The following is a 19,329-nucleotide window of genomic DNA, read 5'->3' on the forward strand; positions in this document are numbered from 1 at the left end:
AAATATTTGTAATTTTGGCTGTATGAATAGAATAGAATTGCCTGAACTAGTCGGATAGAGGGGGGTTGCATGGTTTTCGCAACATGTTGGAGAAGCAGTTTTTATTAATCTAATTTCATTGTAGCTAAATTTCAAATACTGAGACTCAGGGTCACTGTGCAGCATAACAATATGTTTAATTGTAAGTTAGCTTGGCAGTCAATATTAAACCACTGTATCAATGGATGTAATAAGAGCCTCTGAGGGAAACTGTGATTTCTTACAACTCTGGTGGCTCCAGTTTTTTTTATTGGGTATGATAACATTATAGGAACCCAAACTAACTGCTGAGATCTGAGAACGCTGTAACTAGACCGTGGGCAACAAGCAGCTGCTTTTATGACCTGATCTTGAGGACCTGCAGGTTTAAGACTTTTATTATTTCCTGCTGCTAAATACATTTCTGTGTAAATAGAAATAATCCATTCACTGGACAGGGGGGGTTACTGTAGTTCCAGCAGCAGGTTGATCTGGCCATGATATTTACATTAAATTAATTAATTTACAAAGAAAACATCTGCATGCATAATTACATGAATTTATAAGTGCTGCTACACCAGAAATATAATTTCCTTAAGAAACGAGAAAGTTAAAAACTATATGTTTTGTAATTCTGTTACGGTGATATAATTTTAAAAAGAAACAAAAGTCAAATGTTTTCGTAGCTAAAATCAGCCATATACTTTATCTAGAAAATAAGTATAAAATGTCTCTTTGCAACACATGATGGTCTATTAATACTCTTTATTTATCTATTGGTTAATACTTGTGTTTCTCTTTGATATTGAAACTTTGAAACTTTAAGAAACTTACTTCATATGAGTTATTGTAAAGGAAAGTGATGCTGTGTCATGCTGACGAAAATTCAAAGTAGACCAAAAAACCAACTCAAAAAAGTTTGTTAATACTGAAAGATCAGAAAGAGCACGGTGGGACTTTTTAAAACAGTTGCGGACGATAAACATCTCTGCAGCCTACGTGTAGTTTGTGCAGTTTGTCAGGTGATGTCTCTGTTCACTCGTGTGAGCCAAAGGTTTCATCAGTGGGAGGCATCGTATTAGTCAGTGATGACACATTTCCACTTTGAATAAAGGAGGTAGACTCAAATTCAAACTAAAGCGGACGTGCGGTTTGCAACTTCAGCGCTGTTGGCTTCAACTTCTTCCACTGGGGTCTCTGGAATTTATGTCACAGCTGTTTTATAACACGTCTACTTAGTTAACAAAAGCTTATTGAAATCATCACATTCATAGTGTAATGTATCACTTCAGATTTTAGTGAAAGTTGCATGTAAGTTAACGCACAGTAAAGAAAACAGAAGAAATCTGGTTATGGCATTAATTCACTCTTTTATTTACACTTATGTTAAATGATAATAGAAACAGGAAGCGCGCTGAGAGTCTCTCTCTTCCCCTCCCTCCCTCTCTCTCTCTTTCTCTCTTTCTCTTTCCTGTTTGTGTGCAGTGATACTTTTAGACTGAAATTGAAGTAAACTCTAACACTGAACCAACTTTTCTCACCAAAAAGTCAAGCTGCACCACACGACACAAAATATATGTGAAATTGAAAAATCGTTCTCCCTATATTACAGAGCTAAATAAATGAGCTTCCTTTATGCATGTAGCTATTACTCTTTAAACATGGACTAACCTTGTACTTTCAGCTTCTCTTACAGCTCACTCTCTTTGCACTGAGGTATCGTTTATGTCCAGAGGCGGCCTCACACAGGTTGCAGTCAAAGCATTAGTTTAGCAATGAATCCTGCAAACGCAACTTCTCACTAACATGTTTTAAGCTATTGCTGTCTGTGAAATGAGGTCAGTAAAATCAACATTTAACAAGAAGTGGTAGTACTGTAAATTCAGTTTTAGGTGTTGATGTCCCACTGTTTTCACATATTAGACGGTCGCCTCTGGCCCTGACCTGGTCAGCCTCTCTGGTTCACGTTTTTTAGGGGATGTCCATGTCTCCATTAGAGGCATGGGAGTGGCGTTTTTCTAAATCACACCCAGCTCTGTTTTCAACGTTTTCTTTGCTCTCCTCATCCTGATCCTCTGATCCTGATCTCCTTCTGAGACGCAGCCCGGGATCTCTCTGCGTCGGGATCTGGAAGGACGAGAAAGAGCTTCCTAACGACGGTCTCTTCTCTGAAAACAAGGAAAGTAACGACAAAATACTTCAGAAACAAAAGTCCATGTGTACAGCAGACAAATGAAATCAGAGCTACGTCTGTGGACAGATGGATTGGTCAAAAGATAAAGAATCAAGTTTATATTTAATTTATATCTAAAGGGGTATGAAATATAAAAATACTTTATTTTGTCTCTAGTGAGAAAGAGACAAAGAGTAGAATAATCAGTCTCTAAGAAAAAGGTCGTGAACTAATCTTTACATGAATCAATGTTAAATGTCAACCCAACCCCAGTGATTGCATTTTACACTGACATTTAGTCACCTTCAGCTCATTCATGGAAAATAATTCAAATGTTGACAGCAACATAAAACAAAAATAAGTATTCTTTATCCACACAGTATTAGGTTTTATTATCATACAGCTGTCAAGAGCATGACCTTCTTTCGGTGTGATACACTGACTGAAAGGTGAAAAAAAAAATCTTTAAATCCATGTTTGTCATGTGTCATAATGCACCATCTCGTGCTGCAGGTGAGACACGTACCGCCTGGTCCGATTGGTCGCATCAGTCTGTTCATCTGGACGTTCCAGTGTTTGACGTTGGTGCTCGCTTGGCGAAGCTTCCTCTGCGCAGCCTGTCGGAGAAAAAGAGCTCCTCGTTAAGTCCTGTGTGTCAACAAGTAGCAGCTACTGATAAATAAACAAACTGATGCTGAAACATCGCGACTGATTTGTAAATAAAAATCACAGCTCGGGCTTTGCAACCAACTTAAAGTAAATGTTAGAAAATAAGTAACTTTTCGTATTGAAGTTACAAAGTTCTTTGATATGAAAGAACAGTCCATCCTGTGCCTGTGATGCTATAACATTTAAATAGTAGATGGAATAAATCAGACAAAGTCCTAAAAGGACGGACTAACCCCATAACAGAACTTGTCGATAACCGTGGTTCTGCTTGGAATTTGAAACCGGTGAACTGTTTTGTACGACAGGACACGATAGCTTTGGGTTTTGTCTCATTAATGTCTGTGTTACGCTGCATATTGTAATGTGTCTTGTCTGTAACTACATATTGTAAAAAAGGTTTTTAAAACAGAACTGGATCATACACAGTTAAATAAAAGTGAACCCACATGACAAAAATCAAGTTAACTGAATAAATAACAGTAATACAGTAGCGGCTTTAAATGAAAACAGAAGGATATTATTGTCTTAATGTTTTATTCACACATCACTCAGGATCTACAACAAGCAACAAGTTTCCATTTCCACTAAGACATAAATAACTTGTATTCAGTTAAATGTAGTTCTCCTTATTTTACTGTGCAGTCAGTGAGATTTTTGGTTCTTACCACGACATCCTGGTCAACCCTGTGCCGGTTGGCACGAACCTCCTCCAGCTGCCTCTGCGCCTCATCCAAGGCTCGAGACTTGGCCTCCATTTCCTGCTTCAGCTCCTGCTTCTCCCGCTGTGTCTTTAGGATGTACTCCTCCTGTTCTTCCTGCAGGGACATCAGTGCCTTCATCTTCTCCTCCTCCTCAGCCAGTAACCTGGACACAACAGAGAACATGAAAAGATAGATAACAAGCTGTTTAAGATCTTTAAAGAGCATTTCAGGCATTAGAGAAAAGATGCACAGGGTAAGGTGTTTCCAGATTAACGTCATCAATTTGTCAGAAAAATCTAACTTGAAAATTTTGAGAGAGGCAAAAACAGCAACACGTCAGGTCTGACTGGTGGCAACATTTAACAACTTCCTTTGCTGGCAACTCAACTTCCTCAGGAACATAATGCAACATGAACTCCTTTCAGCAGCTGAGCTGTCTGCACACACAAGAGCCTCCCTACTTATAGCTTACACATCATTATTTGCAAACAAATAACTTTCTTATCATGCTGTGAAATGTTCGTAGATGTCTATTTGTGTCCTGGGTGGAGATAAGTGGCTTCACTCTACCCTGCTTGAGCGTAGCGGAAGGCCTCCTCATCCAGCCTGGCTTTGATCTCCTGCTGCAGCGCCTCCTCCAAACGCTTCTGCATCTCCTCCAGCTCCTGGATCCTCTTCCTCTGCCTCTCTGCTTCCTCCTCTTTCAGAGCCATCTCTGCCTGCATACTGACCCGGGCCTTGACACACACGGCAAGAAGCGAAGGGATGAACGGTTGCATGTTTCTGCTTCTGGATTCAAACTCTTTTGTTCCTTCTTTGCCTCCACACTCACCTCCTCAGCCTCTCGCAGCTGGACCTCCAGGGCCTGCTGGAGCTGCTCATGCTGCTGGCGCCTCCTCTGCTCGTCCTGCTCCAGGAGGGCCTGAGCCTGCTTCTGCGCCTCCTTCAGGAGCTCCAGCTCCGCCAGCTTACGCTCCCGTTCCTCCTGCAGGGCCCGCAGCCTCTGCAGCTCCTCCTCCTTGGCCTGCCGTCTCTTCTCCCGCTGGTCACGCTGTTCGCGCCGCTTCAGCTTCAGATCTTTATGGAGGGACGTTTTCCCCTCCACGTGCAGCCTGATAGCTGTTTGAATGGCTGTGGAGAAGACATTGTTTAATCTGTTGATATCAAAATTAATCTTTTGAGATTGATCAGTGGTCAATACCAGTCTCCTCTGACCTGTAGTCCACTCCTGTCTCTGTTTGGTGTCTGAGGCGCTCATTTCATAAGTCTTGGAGAGGGTTTTAAGACAAAACATGCACCTCTTCCCATCTCGGTCTGGGAGCACCTGTTCAACAACAATAAATATCCCTTCATCATACACTGATTTTTCTTTTTTACATTTGCTGTGACCATTTCTGTAATAAACAGTGGTGAGGAGAAAAAAGAAACAGTGAACTCACTGGGAAAAGGACGTTTTTGATCCATTTTGAACGACCAAACAATATTTGATCATCGTCTACTTCCTATAATAAAGCATGATTTTAGAATGATTGTTTGTTTTGCTGTGGAGTAACACATGGTGCAATGTGTAGTGCTCTTGCTGGAAAAAGGCAGAACTTGACCAGATGCTTTTTTGTAAATGTGCTCAGTTTGGTACCATGTAGCATTGATGGGCTAATAATTGACTCAGTGTTCACATCAGAAGACACCAAAACAGGCCGAGGAACAATCGCTCTACTTCAGCTCTATTCGCCTTCACATTCAGAGCGGCTCATTCATGAGAGTGAGGATCTTCAGCTCTGTGAGATTTGTGAGGAAATGTATAATCTGATTGTGAATCTGAAAAAGACAACCCTCAGTTTCCTACTGCTCCGCTGGTTCCCAACCGTTTTTTGGTTACGACACCTAAATGTGAAACAGCATACACTGTACTTGTGGACTGTATGAAAATCATAAGTAGGGAGGGGTATTCAGAAACAGAAGGGCGAGTTATTTATGTATTTTCTCTTTATTATCTCTTTTGCTGAAGGGAGGTGTTATTACTTTTTTGATGCGTCATTTGTTGTAATTCTACAGCCTGTCCCTTCTTCACTTATCCTGCGTTGTAACAGAGAGCATCACACCGTCAAAGTAAAATGTGTCACAAATATTAAATGTGTCATATAAAGTGACATGGCATGTGTACAGGCTGTGTTTCATTTTAATGTTTTAATTCACAGGAGAAACCAGCGAATATTAAAAAAAAAAATCTGTGAACCATCTTGTGAACCTTTCTGCTTCATCTTGCAACACCTTGGGGAAGTCCCCGCCCCCAGGTTGGGAACCGCTACAAAACAAAGTAAATAAGCAGCATGTATTTCTTTCCTGGACAAACTGACAGAGAATTCGTTGTTATTAAAAGCCACAGGTCCTTCCAGTGTTAAGTGTTTAGCTTTGCAAGACGATCATCTCCAGCTGCTTACCTCCACGCAGCAGTTCCCATCCAGAGCTATGTTGCCCTGGCACTCCTTGCGGTCCTCCCCGGTGTAGTAGGACAAGTTGCTTGGCCTTAAGGTGAACCAGCGCTCCTTCCAGTTTCTCCTTAGCTGGCCTTTTTTCCACAGATAACCCTGCATGCACCCAAAGCAACACACACATACTGTCACCACCAAAGAGAGGAGCATGTTGGAAACCAAAACACAGACTTGTGGTGGCGGAGGGTTCTCCTACCTCTTTGAGGACATCACCAACTATCTCCCTATATACTTCCTCTATAGCCATGCTGACTATGCTTTTATCAATTCCTTTGGTTAGCTTTCCTGTGTTCATCATCTGCAGAAAAACCCAAACAGTGATGCCACTCTGCTGCACTGAGTCCTGGGAGAAGAAGTCCTCCAATTCAACACAGTTGAACTCAATACTCATAGCCATGCAGACCTTCTTGAGGAGGTACTCCACCTAAAGAGGAAAAGGAACCAAACGTCTTGAAGGTGAGAATTAATATGATTCATTTCAACTACCTGTTTGTTGCATTATCATAAAAGGAGGAAGAGAGATTCTTTTTTCTTTTACTACAGTTGTGGAGCTTTTCACAATAGACTGTTTGTTGACTGATAAAATCAGAGGACTCTGAGAATTAAAGGTCAGATTCAACAATGCTGTCCTTTGTAGAGTAACTTTTATTTATGTTTTTTCTTAATTAAACCTACTTCAGTAACAGTATTTATGACACTGTGGTACATATTGCACCACAGGTTTTTCGTACAGTGGTCAGCGTGTGAAGCCAAAATACTAAAATAAAACTGGATAATGTTTTCTTCAACCCAGTATGATAGAAAGTACTCTGCCCTTGAAATTTAGGGCTTTCTCTTGGCAGCGTCTGTGAAAAACACTTGACAGGAAACCAAAACGAGAGTTTGCAAGTGAGAAACAAGCCCACACTGCTGCACAAAAAGAGCACCGTGTTCCATGATGGCAAGAAACAAGGTTTCAGCTGGGGTGTACTTAGTGATTGTAAATGATCCAACACCATTTTTAGGTCCCAGATTGCCGACTACAGTCTTAACAACAGATCACAGTAACTTAAAACATTCATGTGGCTAAATTTAGAAACAAGCAGCCACGATCAACTCTGACTTCAAGATGTACAAAGTTGTTTGTTTATGTAATCTTACAACAGAATTCTTTTTTTTTCAGTCTAATCGTGTCTTGAATAACAAGTACTACTTCATATTCCAAGTAAATATATTCTTTTTATGAGAAATCAGATATGCTTTGTGATTGTAACTGTAGTGAGTTAGTGCGAGGAAAGTCCTCTAAGTCTAAATATAGTGTAGTTGAACCCACCTCATCAGGGACCATCACCAGAGGGTATTTGTCCTCAGACAGAAAATTAAAAAGGCACCAGAGCCGAAAAGCATCCTTCTCTGGAAGAACAGTGCTGCTGTTTTTGTCAGTCTGGTAGTTTTTCTTCGCCGTAAGAGTCCAACAGAGCTCATCTACGTTTTCCTTATTAAAAGAGCCTTCAACAACCTACAAGCAAGAAAATGTAGAGACTGAAACAAAACTTTAGCAGCCTCATTGACTTCAGAGCATTAGTTTGATGAAACCAAAAGAGCATGTAGTTGTGTTTTTATCACCTTATCCAGGATGTATTTGTTGAGATAAGGCATATAACCCTGACTGGAAACTGGGCCATCATCATCATCCCTAAAGTGCTCCTCCAAAGCAACTGGGTCATGAGGGATAGAGAGGACTGTGCACAGGTTGTGGGACAATACCTGAGAAATCACAATGTACAGCACAAACATATTTAAAACTGTAGCAGTGATATTCTAAATCCATATGTAGAACACAGATGAATCAAATCAGCCATAATGACATGAATGTGATGTTACACTACGGCCAAAGCTAAATAACCTTCTGTATTTGTAGTGGACAGTTGCAAACAAACTCAAAATTCATTTCTGTGGCATCATATTTTTCTAATAATAATGTTGGCAAAAAAAAAAAAAGTTGACTGGAGTCAGCAAGATACGGTAATAGAAACTGCATGGTGAACATTTTCAGATACCATATTTAAAGTCAGTCAATTGTACAACACCTTTTACACAGGTTAGTGCGGCTCAAAGTGTTTCACAGGTGAATGACTAACAAGACAGTGTGAAGACAAGACGTGTGTTCAAAAATATAGAAAAGCTTGAAAAATGTGAAAACACATGAGAAAAGAAAAAATGAATAACGGGCGTTAAAACAAAGATGAAAATCAAATATTCATAAGACACGGTAGAAAGTCAGATTACATTATAAACTATAAATAACACCATATACTGTATGCAATCAGTGAAAGGTGTAACTGTGTTTCAAAGGGGATTCTATCTAAATAAAACTCAAGTTCTAGCTTTTACTTTTGTACTTGAGCGTACAGCGTCCTCACATATATATTGCATGTTATCTGACTATCTGTCTCCGTGTGTTGAGCCATAACCACATCCTCTCTCTGGTCTCCAGTACACTACAACATCTGTCAGTTCTGAGGCCACGACATGCAAACTGCTGCGAGCGCGTCTTAAGAACATGGTGCCTGTACAGAGGCTGCATGCATGAGGGGGATAAGCCTAGTCATGAGGCTGACTCGCTGTGAGCCAGGAACGGCAGGCAACACATCGCAGGAACGTGGAGGTGGCTCGAAATGGAGTCTGATCCACACCAAGACTAAGTGACATAATGATGAGAGCAACAAGAATACAGGCCTGTGGCAAGAGACAACAATCACCAACATGTTTCCACTTTGTCCTTGCTCTCACTGTAACAATGTTCTTTTGACGTACACAGGCTCATGTTGTGAACATACTCTATTCAACAGGCTGTTCTCTGGGCAGGTCCAGTGCCAGAGGACCCTTTGCACTACATGCTGGTACGTCGAGGCCCAGAGTAAGCACAGCTTGGAGATGAGGGCTCCCATTCATATACAGACTGAGAGCAAACTGTTACTCTGGTGCTCTTGCCAGACAGAGGTGCATATTGTGCCCTCTTTCAGCAGTGAAAGCATTTTACTCGAAATATAGGGAACAAATTTGTTCCTTGTTAAACAGAATGTAGTTTTAAAAAACTGTTCACACAGGAAATATTGAGGATGATAAGACTGTGCACACCCGTATTTCCTGGAGTACAGAATCAAACATGACAAAGATTAATGAATTTGTGACATTTAGTTCGCTGAGCACTTCAATAATAATTCATAACTCATCTTCCTCATAGCGAGTCCACGTGATGGAACGTGAATTGAGGTAGGAAACGAGGCAGTAGAGTAAAATAGTGACTGAATTCTCAGGCAAAAAAACTTTACTTAAGTCCCATCTTCCAGGTAGAGGACCCACCACTCACCTTCAGCTGAGACTTGGACACCTTACCGCTCTTCTCCAGATCCAGGGCTGTGAAGCCGTACCAAATGGACTTGAGCAGCTCAGATCGCAGATCCATTTCTTCAACAGCGTTACTTCTTCTACGTCTCTTCTTCTTCCCTCTGCTGTTGACATGGGCCCCTGGGTGACAGGCAGACACCCACACAGTGTTGCTGCTGTCAGGCAGGCATGGGGCTTTACCATTCTGCTGGCAGCGACACCTGCTGGATGTACTCAGTCACTGACAGAGTGGGAGTGTCCTATTGTTTACTACATGATCTGATCCTGCTAGGAGTTTGAGTACAAATACTACATAATGAAAATACCCCATTACAAGTTAGAATCCTGCAATGTACTCAGAACCTCCCTTTCAAACTATGTTAATCCCTAGGGGATAAATAAAGTATCTATCTATCTATCTATCTATTATTACATCTGGAATAATTAGTTGATTAATTAATACGTCAGTTGACATAAAATGAATTATCAATATTTTAGTTTTTCCACATAAAAACACCCCAACATTCTCTAACTTGTACCTCTCCAGTGTGAGGATTTGCTGCTTTTCAGTTTTATTTCATTGTATATTAAATCATTTATAGACCAAACAAGTAGCTATTCAAGAAAGTAGTTGTCAAAATAACTGATGATGAAAAAAAAAATTATTTATTGCAACCCTTAATTATTACACTTTTACGTTATTAAATTATGTTATATCAATAAGATATTACTACTGTTGCATTAACGTTGAAGTTGCTAGAAGCAGAGCTAATTTTGACTATGTACATTCTTGGTTGGTCTTGTTCATAATAATTATATAATCATATGTTTTGTCTGTAAAATCTCAAAGAAACATATGCAAAATGACTAGTAACTAAAGTTGTCAAATAAATACAGTGGAGTAGAAGTGTACAGCAGAATAATATAGGCTACTAGCATGTACTCAAGAAAGGTACAGGTCCCTCACCAGTGCGGCCTTCACAGACTGGTGATAGTATAGGATTTACAAGTAACTGTTACTGCTAAATATGACTGATTTTTCTACAGACCTGAGTGACTGGACGTAAGGTAGGTTATATTATCACTATGATAATACGTTATCATTTGCAAACAAGGTTTCACTCTTTTCTTTACTTTTAGGTCTGTCTGTCAGGAACAATGAAATTGGCGTAAGCTTTAGCTTATTTAGCTAGTTATCAGTTCCAAACTGGTGTTAGCAGTCAGTTTTCGTTATTTTGCGTTAATTATATTGTTAATTTGAGTCTTTTGGATTACGTAAAAATAAATAAAACTACCGACTAGCCTACAGCAGTTTGGTTCCAGCCCCTTGAATCGCCAATGTCTCAGGTTTTTGAGCAAGTCGAGTCATTGTAATTAAGTGGTGACAAAGCTAAATAGCTTCACTAGCCCCAGAAGTGTCAGAACAAATGTCTCCAAATCTATCAGCAATTGTAACATTACAATACGTTTGTTTAGCCGGATTAATATACATTTTCCACTCTGGTAGCCAATGTAGTTTTATTCTATTCTATTTTATTTTATCCTATTCTATTCTATTCTATTCTACTTGCACGCAGATGGGGGGAGGCCGCGGCAAAAGGCAGTCACGTGGTAAAACTACTTTCGCGTCGTTACCATGGAGCTGTTTATGAAAATCCGTTTCTCATTGGTTAGAGAAATTGTCATGACTAAAGTCTGCGCAGTCATTGGTTGGCACGGCTTCCTATTGCGACCAATGGCGAAGCCCGCTTTTTACAAACTGCTGCGAGTCCAGGAAGTTGACAGCCCTCCGCGATGTGAAAGGTAGCAACAAGGGATCTTTAAATCTGCACAAAACGCCTGGAAAACCAAAACATTTGGAATTAATTGTATCAGAGAGACTTTATCGTATGCCCGGGACGAAGTAACAGTGGCTACTTTGTATATTGAAAGTATGTAAACTATGTAGTAAACGGCTTTGCATGTGTACGTAGCATGTGCTAAGTGTAAAAGACTTAAATTTATCCTTTCACTCGAGTTAAAGCTAATTTCTCTTGGTAATGTTTCTAGTCAACACTTTGGTTTTTACTCTGCGCAAGCTTGGTTACTACCATTTATGTGCTCTATTAATTAGGCAAATATATTCCGTTATTTATTGCCTGATTATAGTTCACAGTGTCGTTGATGGTGAGATTTCGCTTCACGGAGCCCTAGTTTCATCCACTTGCTTGTTGTTGTTGCTTACTATCTTTGGTGTCTGTTATTTTTGTTTTTGCAGCTTAGTGGTTTATGTGTTCTGTCCGTCTTTGTCGTCACTTTGCTGGTAGTCTGTATGGTGTTTCCCTCTTGGCTACTCAACTTTCATTTCTTTTTTTCTATTCCTTGTTTCTCTAGTTCTTCTCTACACCTTCACCACCCACTATCTCCTCCTGTCATCACTATGGATTCCTCTGCAGTCCTTCGTCAGCAAAGTCGGAACAAAATTTGCAGTGACTTTATGAGGTAAGCCAGTTTATAAAGTATGAGACACATCTTCAGTTTTCTTCTCTGCTTGACTTTTGGTCTGGGCACTGAATACCTTTTTGGAACCAACAGAAATGTATCTGTGGTACCAAGTATCAAAGACTGTCAGGCACCAAAGTTGGGTCAGATTTGTAATCTAGTTTACCTATTTTTTTGATCATTTGTTACTGATTTAAATCTTTTGTTGTAGATTGTGTTCAGTCTGTAGTCTGTGGTCTTGTGTCTTGTTGTCAAAGTAAAGTAACAAAAAATTGCTTTGGTAGTGTTACTGGAACTCATATATTATAACAGCACTAGTATCAAAAAACAAACAGACAACACCCAACTCTATACTCACCAAGCACTTTATTAGGGAACACCATAGTAATACTGGGTAGCTGCACATTAGTGCTGCCAATCTCCTTTCCTACCACATCCCAAAGCTGTTCTACTGGATTCAGATCTGGTGACTGAGGAGGACACTGAATGACACTGAACCAGTGTGAGACAGCTTTTGCTTAGTGACATCTTGCATCATCACGCTGGAAGTAGCCATTAGAAGATAAAAAGCTGTGGTGATAAACGGATGCACATACTTTATCAAACCAGCCCGTGTGGCACCAACAATTGTGCCACAGTCAAAGTCTCCAAGATCATATTTTTGTGAACATTAACTGAAGCTCCTGACCTATATTTGCATGAATAAGCAGGTGTTCCTAACAAAGTGCTCAGTGACTGTAGTCACTTTACTATTTTGCAACTGGCTGTGTTTTTTTCCCACACAGAATGAAGAATGATCATAACAAAATGCCAGCAGACTCAAAGCCTTCCAAACTTGTGTCTGCATCTCACCTTTCTAAACAAGAAAGTGAGAACAAAGATCCAGGAATCTCAGAAATAGGCAGAAAGGCACCTGTGCGACCAGGTGTAAGCAGGCTACCGGTGCTTGCAAAGTCTCTTCATCTTCAGACTCCTTCCAGCTTCAGTCAGTCCCACTGTAGATGGGAGGAGAAACCTCTGGCTGTAAGTGCCTCCTTCCTGTCGTGTAGATTTAAATGTTTTCGTTTAATGAGGGGATTGTTATTTTCTTAACACTTTATCATTTTACTACAGGGGAAAGCTAAGAAGAAAAAGCCATGCACCAGGCCTGTGCCGTTTAACCTGTCTCAGCCTAAGAGTTCAAGAACGACCAGCGAAAATCAACTGCCCCTAACTGTGCCACAATCACAGACTGGCGCTGATGCTGTCCAACCTGAAAAAAATGTATGCAATCCTCGTCTTAAGACCCAAACCATAAATTCAAAACCTTCCAAACATCAAGCTGTGTTAAACAGCCACGTGGACTCAACACACAAGTCTCATCGAAAGGCTACAGAAAATATATCCAACCTGTTGGCGAAGTCTGGGCTTCCCAACATTTTTAAGACTTCAGCCACTTTGTCCAGTCCTCTGTCAGCCATTCCTAACAACACTCTGCAGGACAGTGCTCCTTCTTCTGCACAGACTGCTCTTAGTGCAGAGACCTTTTTGGAAAACATGAACCTGCTCAGTCTCAAAGATCCGACCAAGACCTTGCACATCAGCCAGAACACAGAGCTGACCTCACAGGTTCATTTTTCAAAGGGTTCAACTGGTAAGTTAGGCTTCTTGTTGACTTGACATTGCTTTTCTGTGAATTTATCTGCATCTTAACGTTTGTAGCTGTGTAGATGCATTCGTTTATATTTGGCAGTAAATCGAGCATACAGTAATTTTGAATGTTTTATTGTTTTAATCTGCACTAACTGGACTTTATCCAGTTGTTATATTGCTGTAACAGCATCTCTTCAAAGGCCAGGCCAATAACACAATCTTAATTTATTGTTAATTTGATAGCTAGAAATGTTAGCATTTCCACGATTGCCTGCTCTCTTTTCTAAGTTGTGACTTGTTGACTACATTCCTCCTTGTGAACAGTAGCCGTCAGTGGTTCTGAGGTTGATTTCTTATGTATTTCAGACAAAGGGGAGAACTTCCAGCCCAACCATGCAGCTTTGCTCAGTATCCTGCGGAACGAGGGAGTCAGCACCACAGATCTGGGATCTGCATCTCCACAGTCTAAACCGTACAATTATCTGGTGAGCCTGTTTGATAATCGTCATTTACTGCCTTTTTTTGTCTTTTGGTCCCTGTACCTCTTACTGACAGGGTTGTTATTGAGGTGTTGGGTTTTTAATGTTTATTTTTGTCTGAACAGTGATTTCAGTGTTTAACATGAGTCCAATAATCATCTCTGTGCCTGCTGGTGATTCTCTTGTTTGCAGCCCCAGCGGGTGTCTGTCATGAAGAGTCGACAAAAAGCTGGGCCCACCACAGGTTAGCAGAAGACTTCATTCTCATTTTGTTGATGTCGTGGTACATCTTCATGTTTACTTATAGGGTTGCAGGTAATTATTCAATTAAGGGACTAGTTCTGCATTTCTGGAAAATAAACTTATTATCCTTCTTGCTGAGAGCTACATGAGAGGATTGATACAACGCTCATGTCTGTATGGTAAATGTTTGACTAGCAGCTGGTTAATTTAGCTTAGCATAACGACTGGAAACAGCGTGACAACTAGCCTGGCGCTGTCCAGAGGTAACAAAGAGTTTTAAAAAGTGTCTGGATTAAACAAAGCAGAGACAACGAATGAAATAGTGAGCTTTAGAGGTGCTGGTAGGCCAATGTGATCTTTGAACAGAGCCAGCTGGCTAACTGCTTCCCCTGTTTCTGACTCTGACTCCAGTCTTAATGTGAAGCTAACTGGTTGCTGGCTGCAGCTGCAGAACAACTGAACTGAACAGTCTTCAGTATTACTTATATCACTTGTTACTGAGATGAAAAGTTCAATATCAAACAGTAAACAGTAAATCAGTAAAATTCAGTATCACTGAGTTTGGTCTTTGCATATCCGATGAATCTGTGCTCTTTGTGCTCTTCCTATGGGATCAGCAAAGTTGGTGCCGTTCTCCCCGGACCCCGCTGCACTGCAAAGTATCCTCCAGAACGAGGGGGTGAAGGCTGGAGGGCTCGCAAGTGCCACGCCCCGAAAGTCTGTGTGTCCGTCAGGCAGAGGCACTTCAGTCTACACAGTATGAACACATTACATGTGTTTTCACTTCTGCTATTCTTCCTTCTTATTCTATTTATTGTAGCTTTTTTTCTTTCTAGATTACTGCTCTGCTTCTGAAACGCAAATACGCAGTTTCATTTTCTGTGTTGCTTCCTTTCACAGGCTCAGAGAGTGCCGGTTAGGAAAAATCATGCAGAGGCGACCAGTGGACCAGTGGGTAAGATGCAGCAATGTCGTTCTTGTTATCTTATAAAAACCTAATGCATCCTTATCTCTTTGTCCTTTCATCCTGATGTGACTCGGCTGTTTTATCCTCAGCACTAGCGCTCAGAGAGACTCCACTGAAGAAATGGACTCCGCAGAGAGTCCGCGACACCAGACATCAGCCCATGTCTTCTATGGTCAGTATACATGTACTGTACGCTCATATTCTCTCTGCTTGGCATGTTGTGTTTCCTACAGTCACTTCTTTATCTCATGATGTTGCTGTTTTCAGAAATGGCATCTGTCGACACCGTACGCTGCCACTCCCGGGCTGAAGAGCAAAACCAACCTTCAGCCGCACCAGGAGGTAGGGGCGGAAAATGATTTCAATTTTATAATGTGTATAGAGGGAATTTACACAAACCTGTGCTTTACAGAAATACTGTATTATGAGAAAACTAAAAATAGAAACTTGAGGCAGAGTCAGAGTAAAAACTCACCTTGAAGGGTCTTTCAATAAAATCAAGAAGTCTCCACTTCTTCATTTTCAATTGAGATAAATTGAATGGAAGCAGCATTTCAAAAATGTAAATATGAGGTTTTCTCAACAAACAGCAATGTTTTAAAAGCAGCATACTGGATCTGTTTCACATCACGTCCTCACCGTAACAACTGGTTAGTGGGACAGAAATGTTGGAGCCACATTTGTGTCCTGGGAGTAAATAATAGGACATAAAGTGCTGTATTTCTCCCTGTGTGTCTGAAAAGGCTTAAAAAGGAGTTTTCTGTCTCTGGACCTTTTTAGTGATGTCATTCTTAGTAAAAATTTGGACTTCACATCTTAGATAATCTGCTATTGTAAATGATGACCCTTCTCAATTACAAGGTTTTTGACATAGGTTTTGATGGAGGATGGATGACTGAGATATTGGCAGGACATTTGAGGCCTATTTTTATTATTTTATATATATATATAATTAAGATATTTTGGATGTTGAAGATCAACAAATACATTTTTCTACTAAATTCAGCACTTGGAATAGAAGATCGCAGATTTTAAAAGTAGGCTGCGATGATGCCACACCATTTTACTACAATAAAATGCACTTCAGAACAAAGAGCATGTACGATAGATACTTTTGATCCTAAGCTTTTTACCGCTCCCATCACAGCATATATTCTAACCAAAAAGGAACATACCGGATCGCAATTCATATGGCTTTTTCGTTTATTAGCAGGAGGTCGTCCAGAGATTATTTGAGGATCAAGAGGACGAGCAGAACACAGACGTGACAGACAAAGATCCTGAGACACAAGCAGAGCAGCTCCCAGTTCAAGCCTCAAGTGTAAGAAATCCAAAACGTGCCACCAGACACACATCCATATTGAATTAAGTTGTTTATGTAGTTGTTTTGTTTCCTCCCTCACTTCTCCAGACCAAATCCCGCTGTGAAGAAAAGTTAGAGAGCAAAGCTAACATCAGCAAGGATGAGGAGCAGGAGCGGACGGTTGCGGGAGAGCAGCCGTTCTTTCAGGCACCGCAAAGAGAGTCGGTCATTTTTTTCTCAACGGGCAAAAAGCTGCTCAGAGCTCCACGTTTTGAGAAGCAGGAGAGCTCTTGTGATCAGGATCAGCATGGTCCAGTTTCATCAGAACAGAGAACGGTGCAGCCAGTACAAGAAGAGATGTCATCTGTGTCAGAACCGAGCGGTCAGATCAACCCTCCTGTTCAGAGTCTGCACAGAGGTAACACTGACGTATCACATTCACATAATGAGCACTGTCCGACAGGATTAAACAGAAAATCCTCACAGTCCTCATTATTCTGCACTAACCTGAATATAAGACAGTATTACACAGATATTCAGATACATCACATTTTATTTTTTAATATATCGCTTACTGGGTCCTACAGAGAGTTGGTATTACGGGTTGTTGGCTGCCTTAATATTGCCAAGCTAGCGGTTTCCTTGCAGTTATTTCACAGTGGTTGTGTCTGAAACCACTCACGCGTTCCCCCCTCCCTCCTCACTATCCAGGGAGTTCAGTGTAGAGGACTATACAGTGAGCTCATCCGTAAAATGAAAAAACACTTCCAGACACTCAGGTAATTTTGGCTGCACTGTTTTTCTGTCTCTCAGTGCAAGCACAATGCATGATGGTATATATTGCTTGGTTACTGACCATCGGTTGTATACTTACATGATGCATTGTGGGATACTATGAGTCCACTATATAGGGTATAATAACTGTCACTATACATCCGTACAGCACTACGAATTGGTGAACTGACTATATAGTGGACTTTGTAGGGAGTAGTGAGTGATTTCAGACACAGCCAGTGTTTCCTCTTCCTACATAAAGGGTTCAGGGATGAACACAGTCTTATTCTTGAACGGACGGTATGTTGGGGAAACTTTACCAGCAGCATAAACCGCTGTTGGATAATAGAGGGGGGGGTCATCTTATAATCATGGTTGTCTTACATTTGTACCAATAAGATATTAGTCTTCTCATTGTTTTTTAATCTTTAAGAGACAGTGTAAAATATTTTGCATTAATGTCACCATGCAGTTTGTGAACATTAGCTTGAATTTCCACTGTGACGCCTGTTAAAAGTGTGACTCTTTCTCTCACAGACATCATTGTTCAGCGGAGTTGTGGTCTGAGTCCTGCAGTTGCGTTGCTGCGTAAGCGTCTGCCTCCTCTGGAGGAGCTGCGTATGGACGAGGAGGTGGCCAACTACACCTCGGTGTCTGTCCCGTCTGCTTCCGGGTTTCTCCCACTGCGGCCTCGCTGTGGAAACCCGCTGGCCTCCATCCTGCACTTCGAAGAGTCCTCTGTGAGTACACCGCTGACAGTGTGCAATGAAGTACGGTGCTAAGTGTAGTATTTTACTTTAAATCGATGACTGTAATGATCACCTTGATGAAATGATTAATCCATCAGTTATTTTTTATTAAACAATAGGAAAAATGTAGAATTAGTTACCAGAGCAAAATATGTTCAAACTGCTTGTTTTGTCTAAATACAAAACAGCATATATATATATATATATATATACACAGTGTGTATACACTACCGGTCAAAAGTTTTAGAACACCACGCTTTTTCCAGTTTTTTACTGAAAATTATTCAGTTTATTGTGTCATTGCACTCTGAAATGAAAGCATAGAACAAATAAGCAATTTGAGTTGAAAAAGAAATCATGGAATCAATTTATAGACCAAAATGTATTCTAAACCTTTGATTGATCAAAGTAGCCACCTTTGGCAGATATAACAGCTGAACACACTCGTGGCATTCTTTCTACAATAGAAATCAAATATTCTTCAGAAAGTTCTGCAACTCGTCCTGTCAAACCTGCAGCTTGAATTCTTCTCTTCAGTTGAAACTGAGACTTTCTTACTACGACCACTATTAAGCTGTGCTTGAAGCTGTTGTCCTGTGAGCCGCCTATCACGCAGGCTGTTAACTCTCAGAAACTTTTTCTCTGATTCAGTTGTGGCTTTGGGTCTGCCAGACCGCTTCCTGTCAGAGTTTCCCCCAGTTTCTGAAACTGTATTCACTGACACCTTGACTCTCTTGCAATTTCCCTGTAGGAAAGACCTACATTTTTAAGTGTTATGATGGTCTGTCTCTCTTCCATTGTTAATTGCCTTTTTCTCGCCATTTTTGTAGCAACACACTACTTTCTGCAGTACAATACTGTTCACCTGATGCTCATGAGGGTCTGGTACCACAGTGTGTTCCAACACTGCTTATATGCAGACAGAGGGGGTTGTATGTTGTCAAGAAAAGTTGGAACACCTGTAGGAATTAGTAGCTCCAGCTTTCAAGGCTGATTCAACCTTCATTGCTGCAGAACAGCTTTAAATTGTTCACCCACTTCGTGTTCCCTGAAAAAGGCCTTTTTGTATAATTCTGAAATGTACATTATTTTTCAGTTTTGGGTAACCAAACCTTTTTTTTAACCTCTGGCTGTTCAGTACTTACTTTTGTACCATTTCAAGCTATTCATTGGACTTGCACGACTTGAATTGCAATAAATAACTGGAAAAATTAGTATGTTCTAAAACTTTTGACCGGTAGTGTGTGTGTGTGTGTGTGTGTGTGTGTATATATATATA

At 40.6% G+C, this 19,329-nt stretch overlaps 2 protein-coding genes across 4 annotated transcripts in view; one reads left to right on the forward strand and one right to left on the reverse strand.

Annotated features, from left to right (window-relative positions):
• Positions 1 to 1,368: 1,368 nt before the first annotated feature.
• On the reverse strand, positions 1,369 to 9,565 carry LOC111670625 (DEF6 guanine nucleotide exchange factor). Of its 2 annotated transcripts, XM_023427418.2 has the most exons (12): positions 9,406 to 9,565; positions 7,659 to 7,799; positions 7,366 to 7,551; positions 6,250 to 6,477; positions 6,003 to 6,149; positions 5,001 to 5,063; positions 4,777 to 4,885; positions 4,394 to 4,692; positions 4,132 to 4,298; positions 3,526 to 3,724; positions 2,718 to 2,808; positions 1,369 to 2,186 (listed from the first exon to the last, which is right to left on the reverse strand). In XM_023427418.2, the coding sequence occupies exons 1-12, from the start codon at positions 9,499 to 9,501 to the stop codon at positions 1,990 to 1,992; spliced, it is 1,923 nt and encodes a 640-aa protein (XP_023283186.1). In that variant the 5' UTR covers positions 9,502 to 9,565; the 3' UTR covers positions 1,369 to 1,989. The 2 variants fall into 2 exon arrangements, with proteins under 2 accessions (XP_023283186.1, XP_023283187.1); XM_023427419.2 differs by lacking the exon at positions 5,001 to 5,063 and having other exon boundaries at positions 9,406 to 9,563.
• A 1,504-nt stretch (positions 9,566 to 11,069) lies between these two features.
• Positions 11,070 to 19,329, forward strand: part of troap (trophinin associated protein) — a 9,633-nt gene continuing 1,373 nt past the window's right edge. Inside the window, exons 1-13 of one of the 2 annotated variants that reach the window (XM_087179661.1) lie at positions 11,070 to 11,353; positions 11,796 to 11,903; positions 12,689 to 12,926; positions 13,017 to 13,536; positions 13,902 to 14,020; positions 14,207 to 14,258; positions 14,875 to 15,014; positions 15,158 to 15,212; positions 15,314 to 15,396; positions 15,492 to 15,566; positions 16,435 to 16,545; positions 16,636 to 16,945; positions 17,839 to 18,041. In XM_087179661.1, coding sequence (XP_087035787.1) covers positions 11,842 to 11,903; positions 12,689 to 12,926; positions 13,017 to 13,536; positions 13,902 to 14,020; positions 14,207 to 14,258; positions 14,875 to 15,014; positions 15,158 to 15,212; positions 15,314 to 15,396; positions 15,492 to 15,566; positions 16,435 to 16,545; positions 16,636 to 16,945; positions 17,839 to 18,041 — 1,968 coding nt within the window. In that variant the 5' untranslated portion in view covers positions 11,070 to 11,353; positions 11,796 to 11,841. The remainder of the gene's footprint in view (positions 11,354 to 11,795; positions 11,904 to 12,688; positions 12,927 to 13,016; positions 13,537 to 13,901; positions 14,021 to 14,206; positions 14,259 to 14,874; positions 15,015 to 15,157; positions 15,213 to 15,313; positions 15,397 to 15,491; positions 15,567 to 16,434; positions 16,546 to 16,635; positions 16,946 to 17,838; positions 18,042 to 19,329) is intronic. The other variant, XM_023427596.2, reaches the window with a different exon arrangement.

This window comes from Seriola lalandi, unplaced genomic scaffold (assembly GCF_002814215.2).
Source record: "Seriola lalandi dorsalis isolate HSWRI2012SDOR001 ecotype SW California unplaced genomic scaffold, Sedor1 jcf7180002054861, whole genome shotgun sequence".
NCBI lineage: Eukaryota > Metazoa > Chordata > Actinopteri > Carangiformes > Carangidae > Seriola > Seriola lalandi.